The 20,458-nt window shown below is 45.0% G+C and overlaps 1 protein-coding gene across 1 annotated transcript in view; it reads left to right on the forward strand.

Annotated features, from left to right (window-relative positions):
• LOC144818033 (sodium channel protein 1 brain-like) overlaps positions 1 to 20,458 on the forward strand; it is a 488,227-nt gene that overhangs the window by 169,106 nt on the left and 298,663 nt on the right. The window contains exon 6 of the mRNA XM_078675065.1: positions 3,885 to 4,022. Coding sequence (XP_078531191.1) covers positions 3,885 to 4,022 — 138 coding nt within the window. The remainder of the gene's footprint in view (positions 1 to 3,884; positions 4,023 to 20,458) is intronic.

The following is a 20,458-nucleotide window of genomic DNA, read 5'->3' on the forward strand; positions in this document are numbered from 1 at the left end:
TGGCGCAAGGGACTTGTAAATAAGCCCCCAAGTCTTTAGTTTCTTGCAGTAGTTCAGAAGTGGAGTGGCAGCCCTTATATGTTGAGGAAGTTTGTTCCATTTTTTGCAGCGATGAAGGAGAAAAAAGTCCCTCCCATCTTGCTTCTGCAGAAGTTGGGGATTTGTACAAGGGAGAGAGAGGTGGAGTGTAGCTGTTTGGAGCGTTGGTTGAATTGGAGTCGGTCAGTGAGTTACACTGGTCCTTGTTCGGGGAGGGCTTTGTAGGAGTGGATGAGCAGCTTGAATTTGCAACATTTCTGAATGGGAAGTCAGTGTAATTCAGGGATGTAGAGAGTGATGTGAGCACTGCTGGGGATGTCTAGAATTAGTCTGGAGGTGGTGTTTTGGATTATCTGGAGTCTTTGCCTGAGTTGGTTGGGAATGCAGATGCAGAGTGTATTACCATAGTTGAGTCTGCTAGTGATGAGGGTCTGGGTGACCTTGCGTCTTGTGTGCTTGGCAGCAGGATGCAATAACAGCATTGACCTGTTCATCTGGAGTTTTTTGTGAAGGATGATGCCAAGTTTCCTGATGTGGTTTGTAGGGGTGGACATTGGACTTAGGTCAGGTGGCCACTAGGAGTAATCCTAGGGGGAGCTCTTACTTCTGAATATCAGGATCTCCATTTTGCCCATGTTGCGTTTGAGTCAGTACTCTCGCACCCAATGGGCCATGTTAGGCATTCAGGCAGTGAAGCTGGTCCTAGTGATGCTATTCATGTCAGTGAGGGAGAGGATGAGCTGAATGGCATCGGTGTAGGAGATAATGTTGATGCTGTGGGTTCTTCTGATGAGGACGAAAGGTACCATGTACACATTAAACATGGTTTGCTAAGGGTAAAGCCGTGTGAAACTCCGCAGATGAGCTTCTTGCATGCAGAGGTGAAAATGGAGAATCTGACCCACTGAATCCTATTGGAGAGGAAGGAAGGTGATTCAGCTCAGGGTGGGGCCTTTGATTCCTGAGTCCTGGAATCTGGAGATGAGGATGCCATGGAAGACATTGTTGAACGTTACTGAGAGGTTGAGCAAGATAAGAGTGGCAGTTTCTCCTCTGTACATCATGGACCGCATGTCATCTGTTGCTGCCAGGAGGGCGGTTGAATGCTATGGTTTCTGCAGAACCCTGACTGGCACTACTGTTATGGGTGAAACCCATTGCATCGGACCAGAAGAGTGCTCGATGATGTTGAACTTTCATAATGTTTCAAGCTCTTTCTCAACAGCCTCCTGTAGAGGAAAATCAATCTGACAGTTTTTGATGAGGAACAGGACAAATGTCCTCCTTAATGGGAAGTTGCTCCTTCATTGCCCTGAGTTTCATTAGTCCATAAAATAATGACAGGAATTGACTTACTATTTTAGAATGTGTATTGAGGTTGTAGTTACTGGATATCAGTCTCATGTCAGCAGCAGTGCTGAAACTGAGTAAACATGCACTTGACAAAATACCTTGAAGAACATTAATTGATGCTTGAAAAGTTTTCTTAAGCCTCATGGTCACTACTATTGACCCTTGACTTGTCAATGGCATAGAAGCAGCCCACATTTACACCTTTGTTTTCAATGGCATTAAATGTGGTACCAGAGACAGTTTGTTGTTCTGCTGGCACGATATTGATCAATGCAACACAGTCTATAATAAAAGTTTAGGACAGCCATTCAGCTTTAGCGTGATCTTTAGGCATCGGCTAAATGAGTTCACGCAGCAATCTCTCTTTGACTAGTGTTCTTTTTTGCAAGCAGCCAATCCTACATGTGCATGTTTTTCTGTGGTTGACATCATCAATGCACACACATCGTCTTCACTGTCACAAGGTGATGACGCTGAAGAACTTTTGGAAGAGGACTTTAATGATGATTGACTTTGTTTAGTGTCTACTTGTTTCAATTGTTGTTGCTGTTTGGCCTTGTGGCCATGGCTAGAATGCATCTTTTCTCATTGTGACACACTTAGTTTCTCTTTTGCTTTACAGACTGTTATGAAATGGTTTTCTTTTCCACAGCCTTTGCATATGTGTCCAATGGCGGGACATTTACCTTCTTGTGGATGCAAGAATCCACTTGGGAAGCACAATTTCTCTTTCTTTTGAGACATCTTCTAGGCTTCCACTTTATGTTTCTGCTTACTTTTCATGATCAGCGCTGATTCATTCTGTGTTGTCACAGCTTCCAGATCAGTAGACTGTCCATCTGCATGTTCCTCAGCTCTCGCAGCCATGAGTACCTTTTCTAGAATGAGTGTCTCTCTGTGCATGCATCGTCTGAATAATTCGGAGAGGCAACCATTGATGGCTCTGAGACCCATGGCTTCTTCATCATGTAATTCACTGAACTCGCGAAGCTTAATGAGAGTATCAGGTCTTTCAACAAACGCATCCATGATTTAACCAGTTTGCTGTCTTGCCTGGTTCAAAAAGTGTCTTTCATAGTCGACATTAGGTAGTTGATTAAACGTGGCTTCCAACGTTTCCTGAATTTGACAGTACAATATTTCGTCAACTTGTGAGATTTTCTTCATCACTTTTTCACTCAATCACCTGCAAGGTTCTTTAAGTATTGTATTATGTTTTTGTCATTTACGTCTTCAAAGGCATCAATCTATGAAGTCAGCAAACATTTAGATTCATGCAATACATCTGGCACCAGTAGTCTGCTATTTGACATTATTGAATGGTGGTGGGGGTTTCAGGAACACGGCTGCGCTGCATTTGGTGCTCTTTTCACCAACCATTGAAAGCCTTTCAGTGTATTGTATGCCACTTGCCACTTTGCATGCATCAGCGGCTCAACCGGGGTTGGTCGTTGGGCCTGATTAAATGTTGTGTTGCACGTCCCTCGCTCATACTGGCAAGTACAATTGTACTTCTGTACTTTCTGTACCCGGTTGTCACTGCCTTTAGAGCTTTCTCATACTTGGTTGCCTATTGCTTTAGTGCTTCTTCGTACCTGGTTGTCGCTGCCTTCAGGGCTTCTTTGCATCTCATCTCTGCGTCAAGCGCTTTCATGCACCTGGCTGTCTCTGCCTTTAGCGCTTATTCGTATCTGGTTGTAGCTCCCTTTTGCTTTTCTGTTTTGTACAGTTTCGGCTTTACTCTGTGGTTCAGTATCTCTTCTTTCTGGCTTACCAGCAGGCTTACCGTTGGCTTTCTGACGGTCCTCCTCTGTAGGGTCTTCACTTTCTTTGATGCTCTTGTATGAGCTAGAGCAGCACTTTGACTCCAAATACTCCAACTGTAGCTTACTTCTTGGGGCAAACGTGGCACGCACAAACAGTTTTCTGGACCTCTGCAAACTCTCAGAGTGAGCAGACTCGTTTCTTCAGGGCACCGACCCCTTACTTCTTGCCAGTTGTAGCCTTCACCCCAACTCTGGAGCACGCAAATGACAACACCACACACAGAGTTCTGTACGACATGTCTACTTTCCTCGACACACACTTGTTAACTGGATTTACTATGTTATAGACTTTATTGAACAAACCCAGACACACCCTAATACCTCCTAACTGACTAGGTAACTTTGGAAGGAGTCTGCCTAGGACGACAAGGGTCCTACTGCACATGATCACACAACACTACACCCCGCACCATGCAATTCATAATCATGCAATGGTAGGGTTTGTCACTGAAAATATTGCACAGGGCTACACATATAGTACTCCACTTGCACTTGCACATGCAGGATCTTATCACTGAACAAACGTTTTTTGCCTTGTAGTCATGATGTAAGGAATCAACCGTTCTGCAAATTGCAATATTTAAAACAAAAATATAATGTTCGTGGATTCACCAACGTGTGCGTATATCTGCTAGATAACTGTACTCAATATGCTTTCGCTTTCAGGTTGACTTGCAGCCCGACACTGATTCAAATACCTACAGTCTACTATATTTTGTTGCGTTCATCGTTGTGGGAACCTTCTTCATACTGAATCTTTTCATTGGAGTTATCATTGAAAATTTTAATACAATGCGCAAAAAGGTAAGTGTTTCTTTTGTTCCTTTTTTTATAAATGTTTATTCTATTAAATAAATAGTATAGGAATTAGAGGATAATTGAAAATTATTGATCACATTTGGGCACATACAGAACTTGTAATCAGTCACACACATAGGTAACCAATTGCAATGTATTTTAAATGCTCTTTAATTAGAGAAATGTTTGCTTCAGTAATTGAGATGAGCTGAGTATTTCCAAACATTTATTAACAATCACCAAATAGCCACACCATCTCAGATAAAAAAGGGTTCATATTGCAAATGGGATGCATCGCCCCATTTTGTTCATGTGTGTATTCAAAGTGGGTGCAATACAGGAATGCCAGGGTGTTGCCCATTGTTAACAAAAACAGTCTCATGAACATACACAAACAGTCAGAGTTGCTGCATCCCAAGCGATTGAGCACCGGACACGTTTTTGGGAGTGAAAGCACCATGTTATGTGGACCTTGTCTCCTTCCCCTTGTGTGTAGGACCTGAAGGCCCCACTACAGTAAGCATGGTCATTACTACCCACGCCCTTAAAAGAAGAACACAGCATTCCCATGCACCAATACTGACAGTGCTTCCTCACAAGTGTGCACTATGGACCAGATGTACTAACACTAGTAATAGGGATGTTTTAGGAATTACTATTTGGAAATTGCTATTTTTAATGTCTTATGAACATACACAAACAGTCAGAGTTGCTGCATCCCAAACGATTGAGCACCGGACACGTTTTTGGGAGTGAAAGCACCATTTTATGTGGACCTTGTCTGCGTCCCCTTGTGTGTAGGACCTGAAGGCCACACTACAGTAGGCATGGTCATTACTACCCACCCCCTTAAAAGAAGAACACAGCATTCCCATGCACCAATACTGACAGTAATAGACCTAATAGACCTACCTCATAATTATTTATGGGGTAGATCGCAATTTGTGATCCACTAGGATTCACTGCCATCTCCGGGTTGTGGCATGCTGGGGGCAGCAGATCACCATGCCTGTGATTGCTTTTCAATAAAGATATTGTTTGTTTTTTAAATACAACCTGTTTTCCTTCAATTGAAGAAAAAAAAGAAAACATTTATTTTTTATTTTTGTGCAACCACTACTTGCTCACAAAAAATATATATTTCAAACATTCTCAAAGGGGAAGGCGCCCCAAGGGAATGTTTTGCAACCACATTTCTGTCACAAAGAATTAGTACATACCATTCGAATTCCTTGAACACGCCCCTTCCAAATAGCTACCCTGTTTTTCTTCACCAACCCAAGCTGCGATTCACCAGAATTGCAGTTTGGTCTTTGTACATTTGAAGTACCATTACTTGAGTTGCAAACAGCCTGATTGCAACCGAGAAAATGCTTGGTACATCTGGCCTTACGTCTTTTGCAAGTCGTGGGCACAGAGCCTGGCAGAAGACCATGCCATGCTTGTACTACGTACAAGGTTTGGTAAGAGACCATGCATATCTTGTATGCTCTAGTCACCTGTTAACAGAAGGCAAAAAAACTGAATGACACAGTGCTCCTGAAAGCAAAATCATATTCTAAATAAAAATCCACTGTTAAGTGTACTATGTACAGGGTATTTCTACAGGGACTTGCCAAAGAGCACTGTAATAGACAGTATAACCAGGATAAGTATTGAAGGACGTCAGGTCATGCACTGTGCATTATATGCATTGCCAGCTTGGATGCTTGAATCACAACTAATCTACAGGCCACACCTTCTGCCCAGTACCCACAGGGTAAAGCTGCAGGCTCTGCCCAAAAAATATAATGTAGAAAGTATATAATTACAAAAAATCTCACTCAAAACATTGACAAAAAGACCGTTGCGGTTCTCTACCAAGTAGATATATTAACTTTCAGTTGAAGGAAGATTATGTTTTTGGTCCAAAATTAAGAAACCATTGAATTTCCCCAGTCACGATTTGCCTTATACTACTTATAACATTAAATTTGAGATTGCCTATGCTATCATAAATATTATTAGCATGTTATTGCTACATGTAGTTCATAGGGACTCAGTGGCTCATAACTAATACATCCACTGCAGGAACCTGTGGTAGTCATCATGGCCATTTGTATAACTGATGTGGTCACTCTGCCTTCCATCCTTCTATGGTTCGCTAAAATGAGTATCAATGGGTTTGGTTACAATAATAATCTGTCATCTGTCAATAGCATCAGGATACCACTTGAGGTGTATATACACATTACAAATACACATAAATTAGGCTAGGTTATGCCGTATATCTACATCTGCTAACTTCTTGTCTGGACAATTCCCTGTTGTCTGTTCTTTGTGAACTTCCTGCTATGTTATTTTCAAAGCATACATAGAAAAATCGGAGTACCTGTCACTGCAAGAGGTTTTTGATATAGTTACATCAGGACACAGCCTTAACAACGCAGGCTGAGCCACACGTGTCATTGATATAGTTACATCAGGAAACAGACTTAACAACACAGGCTGAGCGACGCGTATCATTTCCTTGCAAGCCATTCCTCGATTGCCTTTACCACCATGTGCATTAACAATGCATATAAGCTTTCCAGTTGCAGATCAGCGGCACAGGAAGGTGAAAACAGGTAGAGGAAGGACTATTAGTAATTGGGAGAGGAGACGTGAGGTAAGTGGGGCTGGGGCTTTGTCTTGGGGAGTGAAGGGTTAGTTTTTCGGGGTGGGGTAGGTTTTAGGATTCAGGAGGGGGTCAGGGTAGCTTTTAGTGTGGCAGACAGTTTTTAGGGCTAAGGATACGATCAGGTAAGTGGAGCTGAGGCTGGTCTTTGGCTATGTAAGGGTAGTTGTTTGGGGTGTGGATAGGTTTTAGGACTCAGGAGGGGGCTGTGGTAGTTTTTAGGGTGGACTAAGACCAGAGTAAGAAGAGACAGTTGGAGTAGTTTAGGGATGTAGGGGATAGCTTTTGGGCTCAGGGCAGAGGCTCAGGGGTCAGGGTTGCGTTTGGGTCATGGGCTGATTTTTTAGGGCTCAGGGCAGGGAAAGAAGGGATAGTTTACAGGGCAGTGTCAGAATCGGTATAATTTGGGAATGTAGGTGATGTCTAGGGCTTAGGGCCGGGGGGCGAGGGTCGGTGTATTTTTTGGGGTGTGGGTTTTATTTTTTGAGGGCAGGGGGGGAAAGGACGGTTTACAGGGCAGGGGGCAGAGGTATGATCTTTATACTGCATGCCCCTTTACCCATCATGTCTTTACCACAAAGAAATTGTAGAGACAGTGTGGTACAGGCATACATTGTTCAGACATGCATTGTACAATCATACAACCAGTATCTATTGCTTCATTTGATTTACAACTTGTTCTTATGAAAAACCTAAAGGCACATTTTTATCAAGATTTTACACATTGCAGTGCAGTAAGACGCTGCGCTGCGTCAAATGGAGATGGCAGGAATGCATCATATTTGCTAACATATCTGTTCTGGCACACTCGTGGCTGCTAAGTGCCAACACAGGCCCCCATGCCCCATGGTGCAAGAGTGCCTGTTCTACACCCATTATTGTTTTTGTACATGAATGGGCACTTTACTGCACAAAAACAATCCAGTTGTTGCCTCTTTTAAGAGTGCTGCAGACGCCTAGGCAACACAATGCTTTGATAAATCTGGCCCTTAATATCTTGCATTGCTGAGTTAAAGTCCTGCCATATAAACTGTACAATAATAACATACACAAACACATGAATAAATAACTAAATACATAAATAAATAAATATTAAGTTCAAAGTTCTTGGTAAAACATAAAAATATGTGCCCAAAAGTGGCACACTTCATATACTAGTGAGCAGTCATAAGGAATAAACATGTAGCACAGGGACCAAGACATTGACCATACTGTACCCATTTGCCATGACTAACCCGAACTACCTCCTTTTCTGGAAATGGCAAAACACAGAACCCTACCATTATGCTTTCAGCTAAACCCTACGTTCACATGGAGTAACCTTTCTTTTTCTTACTCTTTCCTCAATTATTATTTCAGCAGGTGGCTGGCAAACATACTGGCTTCCCATTGTGGGCTGAAGGCAGCATGATATCCTCCATAATTGCTGATGTTGCCATAAAACACTGTTTCTGTAGGTATTTGTAGACCGCTGAGCAGTGAATTGCAGCTAGTCACCCAGTGATGAAGCTTTCTGACTAGAGAGGCTCAGTCATGCAACCCTTTTTAGACGTTTAAGGATGTTAAGAGTAAAATGTATTTCTACCCAGTCCATAAACAAGCTAGGAAAGAGTTTATTTAAATGTTCTAATAGGAATGCACCAACCAAGACTGATATACTCTCAAATGAACAAGTAAAGCTAGAATGCATCACCTCTTACAAGTTTACTATACCCATTGGTGATAATAGCAACCCCAACTTGAACACTGTGGATTGTTTCAAATACTCTGCCACTTGCAATAGGTAGCATTCGAGTTGTAACATATCTTAAATATAGGCCTATATTCCCAGATTGCAAACAACCCAACTGAAAGACTCACAGGGAAGAATGGGAGGTTGTCTGACCTTACAGATTTAGGTGGCAAATGATGAACAAGGAGGCAGGTTTGACTTTGAATGCCGACAAATGTAAGTTCCTTAAGACAAAGCTAAAACTGTTTGGCCAAATCTTTTCTGTTGGGAGCATGACATACGATCTAGCTAAAGGGCAAGCGCTGTCCACTGCCAATTCCCTCACAGGATGTTTCCATGTTACATTCATTCTTTGGCATGGCCAGCTACTGTTACAAATACAAAGACTTTGCTACTGTAAGTGCTCTGTTGAGAAACTTGATGAAAAAGAATGTTTAATTTCATTGGTCACATAAATGCGAGCAAACTTTCAAGAGATTCAAACATGGTATTGAGAATGCTGCTGTAATGGCATTCTTTGATCCAAAGCTTCATACAGAGGTTGCTGTTGGCGCCTGTCCCTTTCGATAGGCACCATCCTTGCACAGCAAAGCATACACCCAAATGCTGAAAGGCATATTGTGGCATATGCAAGCACAAGTTTGTCCCAAACAGAACATACTTATTCATAACCTGAGAAAGAAAGTTTAGCAGTGGTGTGTGCTTTTGAACATTTCCATGTGTTCTTATATGGAAAGTGTTGGACCCGGGATCTCCGGTCCACTTAGGGTAGCTTGACTTCAAGTGGAAAGGCTTAACTCCAAGACATTTGTGTTGTACTTGCGTCACACTCAATGCAGTAACACAGTGAATCACCACTAAAAATGACACTACACCATATTAGAAAAGAATGAAATACTTTATAAAGAACTTCAATTTGGTTTACTCTCTAACAGGGTATAACGTAAGCACAATTTGCACTTCTACATTTGAACAATTGTTTCAATAGATCATCACCTTAGTTATCAACTTTCTCTCCCAGAAGGAAGAATTCCAAAAGATCTCTTAATACTTCCCCCCCAGTAAATACTACACAGCTTACATAAAGCCAACAGTGAGCAATAGGTTTTCACTTAGTAAAACCAGGCAAAACATTACTTTGATATGAAAACAGTATTACATCGTCCTTCAGTCAGATGGGTTTCTGCTGTAATAAAACAGGACCAGAACTCTCATGGAAACGAGATATGCCTTAGTGTCGATCAATGCATGTAACCTCTCCAATTTCTAATCAGTTGTAGAAATAGGTCAGAAGGGTTTTTAGGACTGGTAGGACCCCAAGCTTCTACAGGGGTGGTTTCAATAATGTAAGCTCATTCAGTTCTTGTCACATCTACAACCAGAGAACAGGATGTTTGATCAACCACTGGGCTCTACAGCGTTATCTCCTGGGTATATGTCCCACACCAGCCCCAAGTCCCCGCTTACGTATAAGTTCAAGGCTGTCAAGGAAGATCTTAGCTGTTACCAGTAGCTTGGGGAGCTTAATTCTTTGCCATTCGGCCCCCGGCGAGTTCGCACCGAGACCCAAGCCTTCTCTCCAAACCACGAAAACCCTCACGGGGCCCACACGGTTGGCGGTCACCTCAGCACTGTACCGCCTCTACTCCGTGGAACCGCCCAGCCCTCCACCAGACCTGCGCAGCAATCGAGACACTGCCGCGCTGCTTCCCCTCCTCAGTGCAAAGCGGATGTAGCCCAGTCTCCACCACCAGTTCCCCGCTCCGGGCAGAGAGTTGCGGCGCCCCACAGGAGGGCGCTGCCAGCCTCTTCTCATAACGGCCTTGCAGAGCTCCCAGCCCGTCACCACCACCGGGGACCAGACGCGAGGGCGCTGCCGGCTCCAACCCACAGGGAGACTCGAAGTCTGGAGGCAAGTAATCCAGTAAGTTCCTTGTCACAGAGTTCAGTCTTAGGCGGGACACGTCGGAATAGCCATGAGTTTGGTCACGCAGGGCACTTGGGGACAGCAAGAGTAGGAGACTACATCCCCACGGGTCTTGGCTTCATTAAGAGGTCAGCCTCAGTCGCCCTCACCTGGCAATCTCTCACAGTCCTCGCCTCGACCGCCCCACCTTAGGTACCCACAGGCCTCTTCTGCGTCAGTGGTACCACATGTCAATGTTCTTGCAGGGTCAGGTCAGCAGGTGAGGGATAGCATTGACCAGCAGGGATAGCAGCCCCAAGAGGCTATCAAACGCCCACAGTGCGCCAACCTCCTCACTCCACAGCCCGTACTCCAGACTGTTCACTCTCCTCTCTAAAATGGCCGCTCAATGTTCCACCTTTTATTGCCTGTGCTCAGAGTGACCAGAAAGGTCCAGAAGGTTCTGGAACCCCTCGTGGTACCCTATGGCCCAGAATTATGAGGTGAAACTTGACAGCTGGTGGTCTCCATTTTGTAGTTGAACCATTACTCCTACCTCCATCTCAAAAGGAGCACCTGTGCCTCTTGTTGTTGTAGGAATAAGGAGGCACCTAAAACCCTAAAGACAACACCAAAAACTTTAGTGGACATAAAAATAAAAGAAGGTTAGGAGGCAAAAAGGAGACAAAATAAATAAATAAATAAATAAATAGGAGGGACCACCCAAAGGGCTGACAGGTCTAACAGAAAGCATTTCACGTGTGTGATCGATCATCAAGAGTTGTTGACCATCTGTAGCAATCCAAAGGCCAAGATGCTTCCTCGCATTGAACGCCAGGGTCTATGACTACAAGCATACAACTACACAATTCTGCACTGTCCAGGGAAAGATCGTAACCCTGCTAACTGCTTCTCATGAGTGCCTCTACAGTGCCATGGTAACCTTACTAAGACAGCTGAAGCCTACATAAATTTCATTGTGCAATCAAGCACACCTGCTGCAATTTCATTGGAAAAAATTGTCACTGCCACAAGTCAAGATAGTGACATGTTAAGACCTCTTACCAGTGACAGTGAATACCAGAAGATTAAAAATGTCAAAGATGAACTGTAGCTTACTCAAGAAGACATTTTCCTTAGAGGTTCAAGAATTGTTATTTCAGAGAGTCTGCAACAAGAGATTATTGAAGTGGCCCGTGAAGGACATAATGGAATTGTTGCCACAAAACGAGCTCTGCTAGATGAATTCTGATTTCTCCATCTCAATGAGAGAGTTGAAGGCCTGTCATCTATGCAACTGACTATCATAGAAAACCACTCATCAAACCTTACACATGTCAGGGCTGCTATAGGATGCATGGAAACAATTTGCCATTGACTTCTTTGGTCATTTTGACAATGGACATCACCTGATGTTAATTGTTGATGAATACTCCCACTTTCCATTGTTACAAGATCTCTCATGCACCACTCAAGAAAGAGTCTTCAAGAGATTACACAGCATCTCCCCGACATATGGTGTTTCTGCGATCCTAAAATCTGACAACGGCCCACCTTTCAACAGTCAAGAATTCAGAGACTTTCTCATCATCTTAATGTAGATATCAGAAAAGAACACCTCTTTGGTCACATACCAATGGTCTTGTTGAATGTTTCATGTGTACCCTCAAGAAAGCTGTTCAGCGTGCCTTAGTGGAAAAGCTCAACCTTAAAACTGTTTTAAATTCTACTCTTCGAGCTTACTGTTTGACTCGTCACTCAACCATAGTTGAAAGCCCTGCAACCTTAATGTTTGAAAGAGCCATGAACCCAAGTTACCTAAATGGACCAACAGATCAAGTACTGAGTGTAGGAGAGTAGGGCCTGCTTCCTATGGTCACCCCCACTTTTTGCTGTGATTCTCTGGTTTTTCGACTTTAGTGTGGCTGTGGGCCTGCTAATCAGACCCACAGCCCAGCTGTTCTCTCTCTAAATTGATACCATGTACTTTAGGTACATACCAGATTGGTTACTGGGTCACTCTTGTGAGCCCTGTATAGTGTACCATAGGTACCCAGGGCATAGGTGTACCTTAGGCCTACCAGGGGCTGCAGCATGCAGTGTGCCACCCCTGGCTTGCCTTCCAACTGACACCACAGGTCTGTTCACACTGCCTGGGTAAGGTGGTGTAATCACCCCTTACTTAGATATAGTATACCTATATCTACCTTTATATATAGACACATATACACCTATAAGTCACTCCTATGGTAGGCATCGACAATCCTGGAGGCAAAGTGCTTGGTTTTATGTGAGAGGGAGCCCTAGCATGAGCTGAGCCCCTCTGCAGCTTTCGGAACCATCTCCTTATAGCTGTTCTATGATATAGCCATACCATATACTCTTAAGTGCATTATAATCCTCGCGGTTAATGCTAACTTTGGTTTGGCTTTATCAAAACATATTGTGTAAGGTGTCAAACACTTTGGCGGCAGTGGTAGCATTCCACCCTCTAGAGGGAAAAGACATGTAGCTTACTGCTTTACCCGGTTAAAGTTAAACAGAGCCTCAGCATCACAAAATGGATGCTGCTGCAACAGACACGAGTCTGACCATCTGTTGCTGGACGAAACTCTGGCAGGGGAGGCCTGGACAATAGGTTTCCTGTCCAGGGAGGTGCTGGCACCTCCCCAGACAGGGGTTTTGTGTATTGGGGCAGGGAGGGCTGCGTTCAGTGAATGCATCTAGACACTGCCTGGGACACATAAGGTGCTCCATGCATAGTCCGGTTCAAACCAGTTACTGCGGCACTCCAGCCCTGCTCTGGTGCGAAACTGGACAAAGGGAAAGGGTTGTAACCACCCCCTTCTCAGGTCCACCCATAGGAGGGACCTAGGGCTAGATGTAGGTAAATAATTTTTACAGATTCTAAAATACCGAATTTTACCGGTTCAGTATTTTAGAATTGGTAAATCTGATGTAGGTAATTTTTCGGTATCTTTTACCGAATCGGTAAGATTCGGTAATTACCAGATCGGTATTTACCGTTTTGGTAATTGCCATTCATTCCTATGGGCCTTGAGGCCCATAGGAATGAATGGCAGTTACCGAATCGGTAAATACCGATTTGGTAAATACCGAAAAATTCAAGGGTGGCAGGGTGTCACTTTGACACCTTAGGGCATGTATGTGTGCCACATGGCACAGGTGTCAATGCACATATTTGCATTTGCATAGGAATTCGTTATTTACCACCAACTAATAGTTGGTGGTAAATAACGAATACTGAAAGCCCTGTAGTACTGTTTAAAGTGCTACCTACATGTCAAAATAGAGATTCTGTAATTTTACCGAATCGGTAATTTTACTGAATCGGTAAATTTACCGAATTGGTAAATTTACCGATTCGGTAAAATTGCCAATTCGGTAAAATTACTGAATCTCTATATTGACATCCCCTACATCTCAGTATCCAAATACCGGGTGGTAACGGCCGAAAATCTGTATTTTCAGCCGTGACCGACAGGTATTTGGATACCTACATCTTACCCCTAGTCAGGTAATCCAACCCCCATCCTTAGTATAAGTATAGGAGCTGTGTCCCCGGGACTTTAGATTATCCTGGACGAATCTTTGAAAAACATATCTTGGACCTTCGACATTCCATTCTGACTGGAAGACAGAAGACATTTTCCTTGTGGTCAAGGAGTGCCCACCCAGTGCAAACAGGCACCAACAACAACTTTGCAAGTCTGCAGTTTTAAGGCTCCCGTTAGAACCCGAAGACTTTGTGACTCAAGAACTGGACTTCCAGACTTCTGTGACCTAGATCCACATCCACAGCAAAGCTGAGACCCGTGGCTGACACGAGAGACGTGGGACCGGACATCATGGACATCCTACATTTTGCTACCTGCACTCTTTTTCTGAAGCCTCAGTAAGTTGTGCATTGGGGTACGAGAAGCCCCAGCCCCGAGTACCATTTGAACCAAAGCCTAGGCCCCCACACTCTGCGAGTGTCTCGTCGGCCCCGCCTTTGCATTTGAGCTCGACGTGTCTACCTGGTTCCTTGCCCATTGGCTAGTGAGGCCCCTGAAGATGCCATATTGAATTTACTTTGCTTTCCTGGTTGCTTCAGGATTTCTCCAGCTTCCCTAAAAAGGAGAAGTACCACAGACCTTGCTGGTCTGCAACAGAGCCAACCTTGACATCCTGCCTGGGTTGAGGCTACCGACACTCCAGTCATCTAGATCCATTGTTGGACAGCTTAAATCCAGCCCCTGGTCATCATCAATGCCGGACCTCGTGGCTGAAGAGACAAACTCACCTTCTTCACCTTCAAACACCCAACATCGCCCGGTTCCTTCCTGGTACCTTCCTGGTCACTGGCTAGTGACTCAGACTCTGTCTCCTCTGCTTTCAGGTTCTTCACATCACCGATCCACCCTTGGATCCACCCGGACACTTTTCCTCTGGTCACCTGCAGCACTTCTTTGCAGCTCTCCATAGAAAACGACAACGAAACCCGACACGAAAAGAAACCTATGCACCTGGCTTCCCTGGGTGAGGTAACACGAGTACTCCAGTGCACCTGTGGGTCTTGACCCTCGAAGTGTCCAAGTTTAAAAGGGTTCTATCCTAGTCCATCCGGAAGTGCCCTCAAATTGCATATTTGTAACTTCTTCGTTTCCCATAGAAAGCACGTTGTTTAGCTTTCTATAAGGTTGACTTTACAACCGCCATCAATAAGGGTCGATTAGACTGGTGCAAGGTGCCCACTAGAACTAGTGGACATCATATGCCAGGCTAACTTACCACATTGGTGTGCAGCGGTTGGGATAAGAGCTTGCAATTTGTTTTACCAAATAATCTTGAGATACCATCTGAAAGATCATATCAAGGTACCTGTAGGTACATATAAATCAAGTCTTAGATATACATACCTTCTACTGAACTTAGTAGTTGTAGGTGGTAAGGGCTTAGCACACCCTGACTACAACTCCTAGAGAGGTTCTAGTAGGAAACCATTTAGTGTAGGTAGGTGCACACACCACACCTCACTAGAAAATGTCCTTGGAAGCAGACCCTAGTGGACCTCTTCAAGAGGAAACGCAGAGGGTGCCTTCTAAGTATGACTCATTCACTTTTCAAGAACTGAGAAGCCTGTTTGCAATCAGAAAGTTGAGACAAGGACAGAGTCAACCTTTAACCACCTGGTAGATATCTTAATGGCTCATGATGTAGAGAATGTATCAGACCCAGGTAGCCAAGGGTGTAGAGAGGGGGGCCATCTCTCAACAGAGGAAAATACAACTGGGGAAGATCCAGTATTCTCTGATGAGGATGATGACCAGGATGCAGTTGATGAAACTGACCTGGGCAACCTAGGACTATCTGGAGGTGGAGAGGGCCAAGAGAGGCTCCCCTCCACTCACCCCAGTAGGCCTAACCTTGGAAACAGAAGGCGCAGATCACTGTCCAGTGGTTCTGATCATTCTGATTCCTCAGTAGGGTCCAATGCCTCTGCTCTGAGAAGGATGTCTTCCCCTCAGAGAAGAGAGCATAACGCTAGGATGAGAGAAGCCAAGAGGCAATAATTTCCCCCTGCAAAGGAGACCCCAGTTCTTGAGAGAGAGAAGAAATTGAGTGGGCTAGAGCCCACTGGTGGCAGCATAATTCCTAGAGATAGGGAAAGGTCTCATGACCATAACCTGAACAAGATTGTCCCTCCCTATCAGATTGGGGATGACATCCACAAATGGATAACTTCTTTGGAGAGGGCTTGCAAAGTACAGCAGGTACCGCAAAGTCAGTGGGCAGCAATCTTGTGGCTCTCCTTTTCAGATAAAGGCAGAGATAAGCTCCTGACAGTTAATGAACAGGATGCTGACTACTATGTCCTGAAGAGTGCTCTGATAGATGGGCTTAGCCTAACCACTGAGCAGTACAGATTGCTGTTCAGGGATACCCAAAAGACACAGACTCAGCACTGGACTGATTTTGAAGATTGTGCTACTAAGGCTCTGGAAGGCTAGTTGCTGGGCAGTAAAGTAAGTGAATATACAGGATTGTATAACCTTATTATGAGAAAACAAATTCTTAACAACTGTCAAAACCAGTTATTGCATCAGCACTTGGTTGACTCTGATCTGACCTCTCCCCGAAAATTGGGAACGAAGGCAGACAAATGGGTCAGAACCAGGGTGAAGCAGAAGGTACAGAACCAAGGTGGCTAACAGAAGAAGCAAGACTAAAAGGGTGGGGAGAAAGCAAAAGACCAGAAGTCTTCTCAAGGTCCCCAAAAAGCTTCTAATGGAGGGGTTCCCAACAATCTAAGAAGAAAGAAGGCCCAAAGAAACCTTGGTGTAAGATTTGTACAGTAAATACTCACTGGACCAGTGATTGTGCCAAAAAGGAGACAGCTCCAGCCACCATTGCCCCTAAGGCAACTGTTCCCCCTAGTTCAGCTTCAAGTGGTGGTTCTCAATATAAGGGTGTAGTAGGGTTAACCCTGGGAAATAAGATGTATTCTAGCCTAGTCAGAATAACAACTCAGGCTGTTTTGATCTGTGATGGGGACACAATTCTGTCCTCTACTCTGAGTCCCAATAACTTGGGCAAGTACAGACAAACTCCTTTAATTAATGACAAAGTGGTTCAGGCCTACAGGGACACCTTTGCTAGTGTCACAATGGTGACACCTGGCTTTGTGGAGCCTGGACAGATCATACTAGGTGAAAATTACATAGTGACCAATGTTAGCAATATCACTACCACTCATAGTATTGAAATTGTTAATTTCTCCTGGGAAGGGGTAACTGGCCTCAAAAAGGTTGTGGTTAGCTCAGACCTCCCTGTAGAATGTTTGCTCGGCAATGACCTGGAGACTTCAGCTTTGGCTGAAGTGGAGTATAGGACCCATGCAGAAATGTTAGGGATATCAGCAGATGTCCTTGCTGTGACTAGGTCACAGGTCAGCAATTGCAACACTGAACAGGCACTGGATTCTGGAACAATGGACCAGTTGCCTACTAGGAGGAGAAGCAGTAGGGTTAAGGCAGTGCCTTCCCCCTTGCCTCAGGAAGAGGATCAGCCTTCGCAGGAAGCTGATTGTGAGACCCAGGAGGAAACTGTCCTAGAAGAGCTTGAGCCTGACCAGGTTGAGTTTCTTGGGACAGGGGGATCCTCCGGGACAAATTTTCAGGCAGGCGCAGTTGGATTGCCCTTCTCGTGAACCCCTCAGACAGCAAGCTGCTGCTAAGGCTGCAGGGAATGCTAGTGGGACCCACAACATTTACTGGGATGGTGGGCTCCTGTATTCAGAGGCTAGAGACCCCAAGCCTGGAGCTTCCAGGAGGTTGGTCATACATATGGCATTCAGGGGCTTCCTTCTCACACTAGCCCATGATATTTCCCTTGCAGGACATCTTGACCAGAACAAGACTTGGGACAGGCTTGTCCCTCACTTTCACTGGCCCCATATGTCAGAGGATACCAAGGGGTTTTGTCGCTCCTGTGTCAACTGCCAAGCCAGTGGAAAATAAGGCGGCACCTCAAAGGCCTCCCTTATACCACTACCTGAGGTGGGGGTTACCTTTGAACGTGTAGGGATTGACATTGTTGGACCAATGGATCCACAAACAGCCTCTGGGCACAGATTTATTCTGGTGGTAGTGGATCATGCCACTAGATACCCAGAAGCTATTCCCCTAAGGACCACAACAGCACCTTTTGTGGCAAGAGCCCACCAGGGAGTTTTCTCAAGAGTGGGTTTTCCAATGGAGGTTGTCTCAGACAGAGGTGCAAACTTTATGTCTGGATATCTGACTGCTATGTGGAAAGAGTGTGGAGTGAACTACAAGTTCACCACACCCTATCTTCCACAATGCAATGGTCTAGTTGAGAGATTCAACAAGACCATAAAGGACATGATTAAGGGTCTCAGGTGGAGATGGGACATCCTGCTGCCCTGCCTTTTGTTTGCTTACAGAGAGGTCCCACAGAAGGGGGTTGGCTACAGCCCTTTTGAACTTCTGTTTGGGCATCCTGTAAGAGGACCCCTTTGTCTGGGTAAGGAGGGATGGAAGTTACCTCTCAAACCTCCCAAACAAGACATTGTGGACTATGTACTTGGTCTCCGCTCCAGGATGGCCGAGTACATGAAAAAGGCATAAAAAAACCTTGAGGCTAGTCAGGAATTGCAAAAGGCCTGGCATGACCAAAAGGCTGTGCTGACTGTTTACCAGCCAGGACAGAAAGTGTGGGTGTTGGAGCCTGTGGCCCCAGCAGCTCTCCAAGACAAGTGGAGTGGACCCCACACTATTGTTGAGCAGAAGGGAGAAGTCACCTATTTGGTTGACCTTGGAACTCCAAGGAGCCCCCACAGGGTGCTTCATGTCAACAGATTGAAACCATATGTTGACAGGGCAGACATGGGCGTGCTCTTTGCTACAGATGAGGGACAGGAGGAAGAGAGTGACCCTCTCCCAGACCTGCTTTCTCCGAGCCCTGATGATGGTTCAGTTGATGGTGTAGCCTTGGCAGGCAGCCTCACTGACCAACAGCAGCAGGACTGCAGACAAGTTCTACAGTCCTACAGACATATGTTTTCTCTGACTCCAAGTCAGACTACCTGGTGCGTGCACTCATAAAGTGGACACTGGGGACAGTCTGCCTGTTAAAAGTAAGATTTACAGGCAACCTGATCATGTTAGGGACTGTATCAGAACAGAGGTCCAAAGGATGTTGGATTTGGGAGTCATTGAGCCCTCAGAGAGCCCTTGGGCCAGTCCAGTAGTCCTGGTGCCTAAAACCTTACACCCAAGATGGTAAGAGAGAAATTAGGTTTTGCGTGGATTACAGAGGCCTCAATGCTGTCACTAGGACAGATGCCCATCCAATACCCAGTGCAGATGAACTGATTGACAGATTGGCATCTGCCAAGTTTTTGAGTACCTTTGACCTGACAGCTGGCTATTGGCAGATCAGCCTAGCTGATGATGCAAAAGCCAAGACAGCATTTTCAACCCCAAGAGGACATTATCAATTTGTGGTAATGCCCTTTGGTCTGACAAATGCACCTGCCACATTCCAAAGGTTGGTGAACCAAGTCATCTCAGGTCTGGATGATTATTGTGCAGTTTATCTACATGATATTGTTGTATTTAGCTCCACTTGGGAAGACCACCTGAAGAATGTTTTGGAGGCCCTGCAGAAGTCAGGCCTAACTATCTAGGCTACCAAGTGCCAGATAGGGCAGAGTCGGGTTGTATACCTGGGACACCTTGTAGGTGGAGGCCAGGTTCAACCATTGCACAGCAAAATCCAGACCATAATGGACTGGACTGCTCCAACCACCCAGACTCAGGTCAGAGCTTTCTTGGGCCTGACAGGGTATTACAGGAAATTTGTCAAGGGGTATGGTTCCATAGTGACACCCCTGAATGACCTAACGTCCGAGAAAATGCCAAAGAAAGTTTAGTGGACAGTCAGCTGTCAAAAGGCATTTGATGACCTGAAGCAGGGCATGTGCACTGCTCCTATTCTGCAAAGTCCAGACTACTCCAAAGAATTCATTGTTCAAACAGATGCTTCTGAGTTGGGGGTGGGTGCTGTGCTTTCACAACTGAATAAAGATGGTCAATACCAGCCAGTAGCTTTTATTAGCAGAAGCGTGACCCCTAGAGAGAATCATTGGTCAGCTATTGATAGGGAGGCCTTTGCTGTGGTTTGGGCACTGAAGAAGCTGAGGCCATACTTGTTTGGTACTTACTTCAAGATTCAGACAGACCATAAGCCCCTCTCGTGGCTAAATCAGATGACTGGTGAAAATCCCAAACTGCTTAGGTGGTCCATTTCCCTACAGGGGATGGACTTTACAGTGGAACATAGACCTGGGACTGACCATGCCAATGCAGATGGACTCGTCAGATATTTCCACATAGAACATGAAGACTCAACTGGTCAAGGTCAGTTTAATGTCCCTGCGGTTGGGGGTGGGGGTGTGTGTAGGAGAGTAGGGTCTGCTTCCTATGGTCACCCCCACTTTTTGCTGTGATTCTCAGGTTTTTCGACTTGAGTGTGGCTGTGGGCCTGCTAATCAGACCCACAGCCCAGCTGTTCTCTCTCTAAATTGATACCATGTACTTTAGGTACATACCAGAATGGTT

The sequence above is a fragment of the Lissotriton helveticus genome, chromosome 2_1 (assembly GCF_964261635.1).
Source record: "Lissotriton helveticus chromosome 2_1, aLisHel1.1, whole genome shotgun sequence".
Taxonomy (NCBI): Eukaryota; Metazoa; Chordata; class Amphibia; order Caudata; family Salamandridae; genus Lissotriton; species Lissotriton helveticus.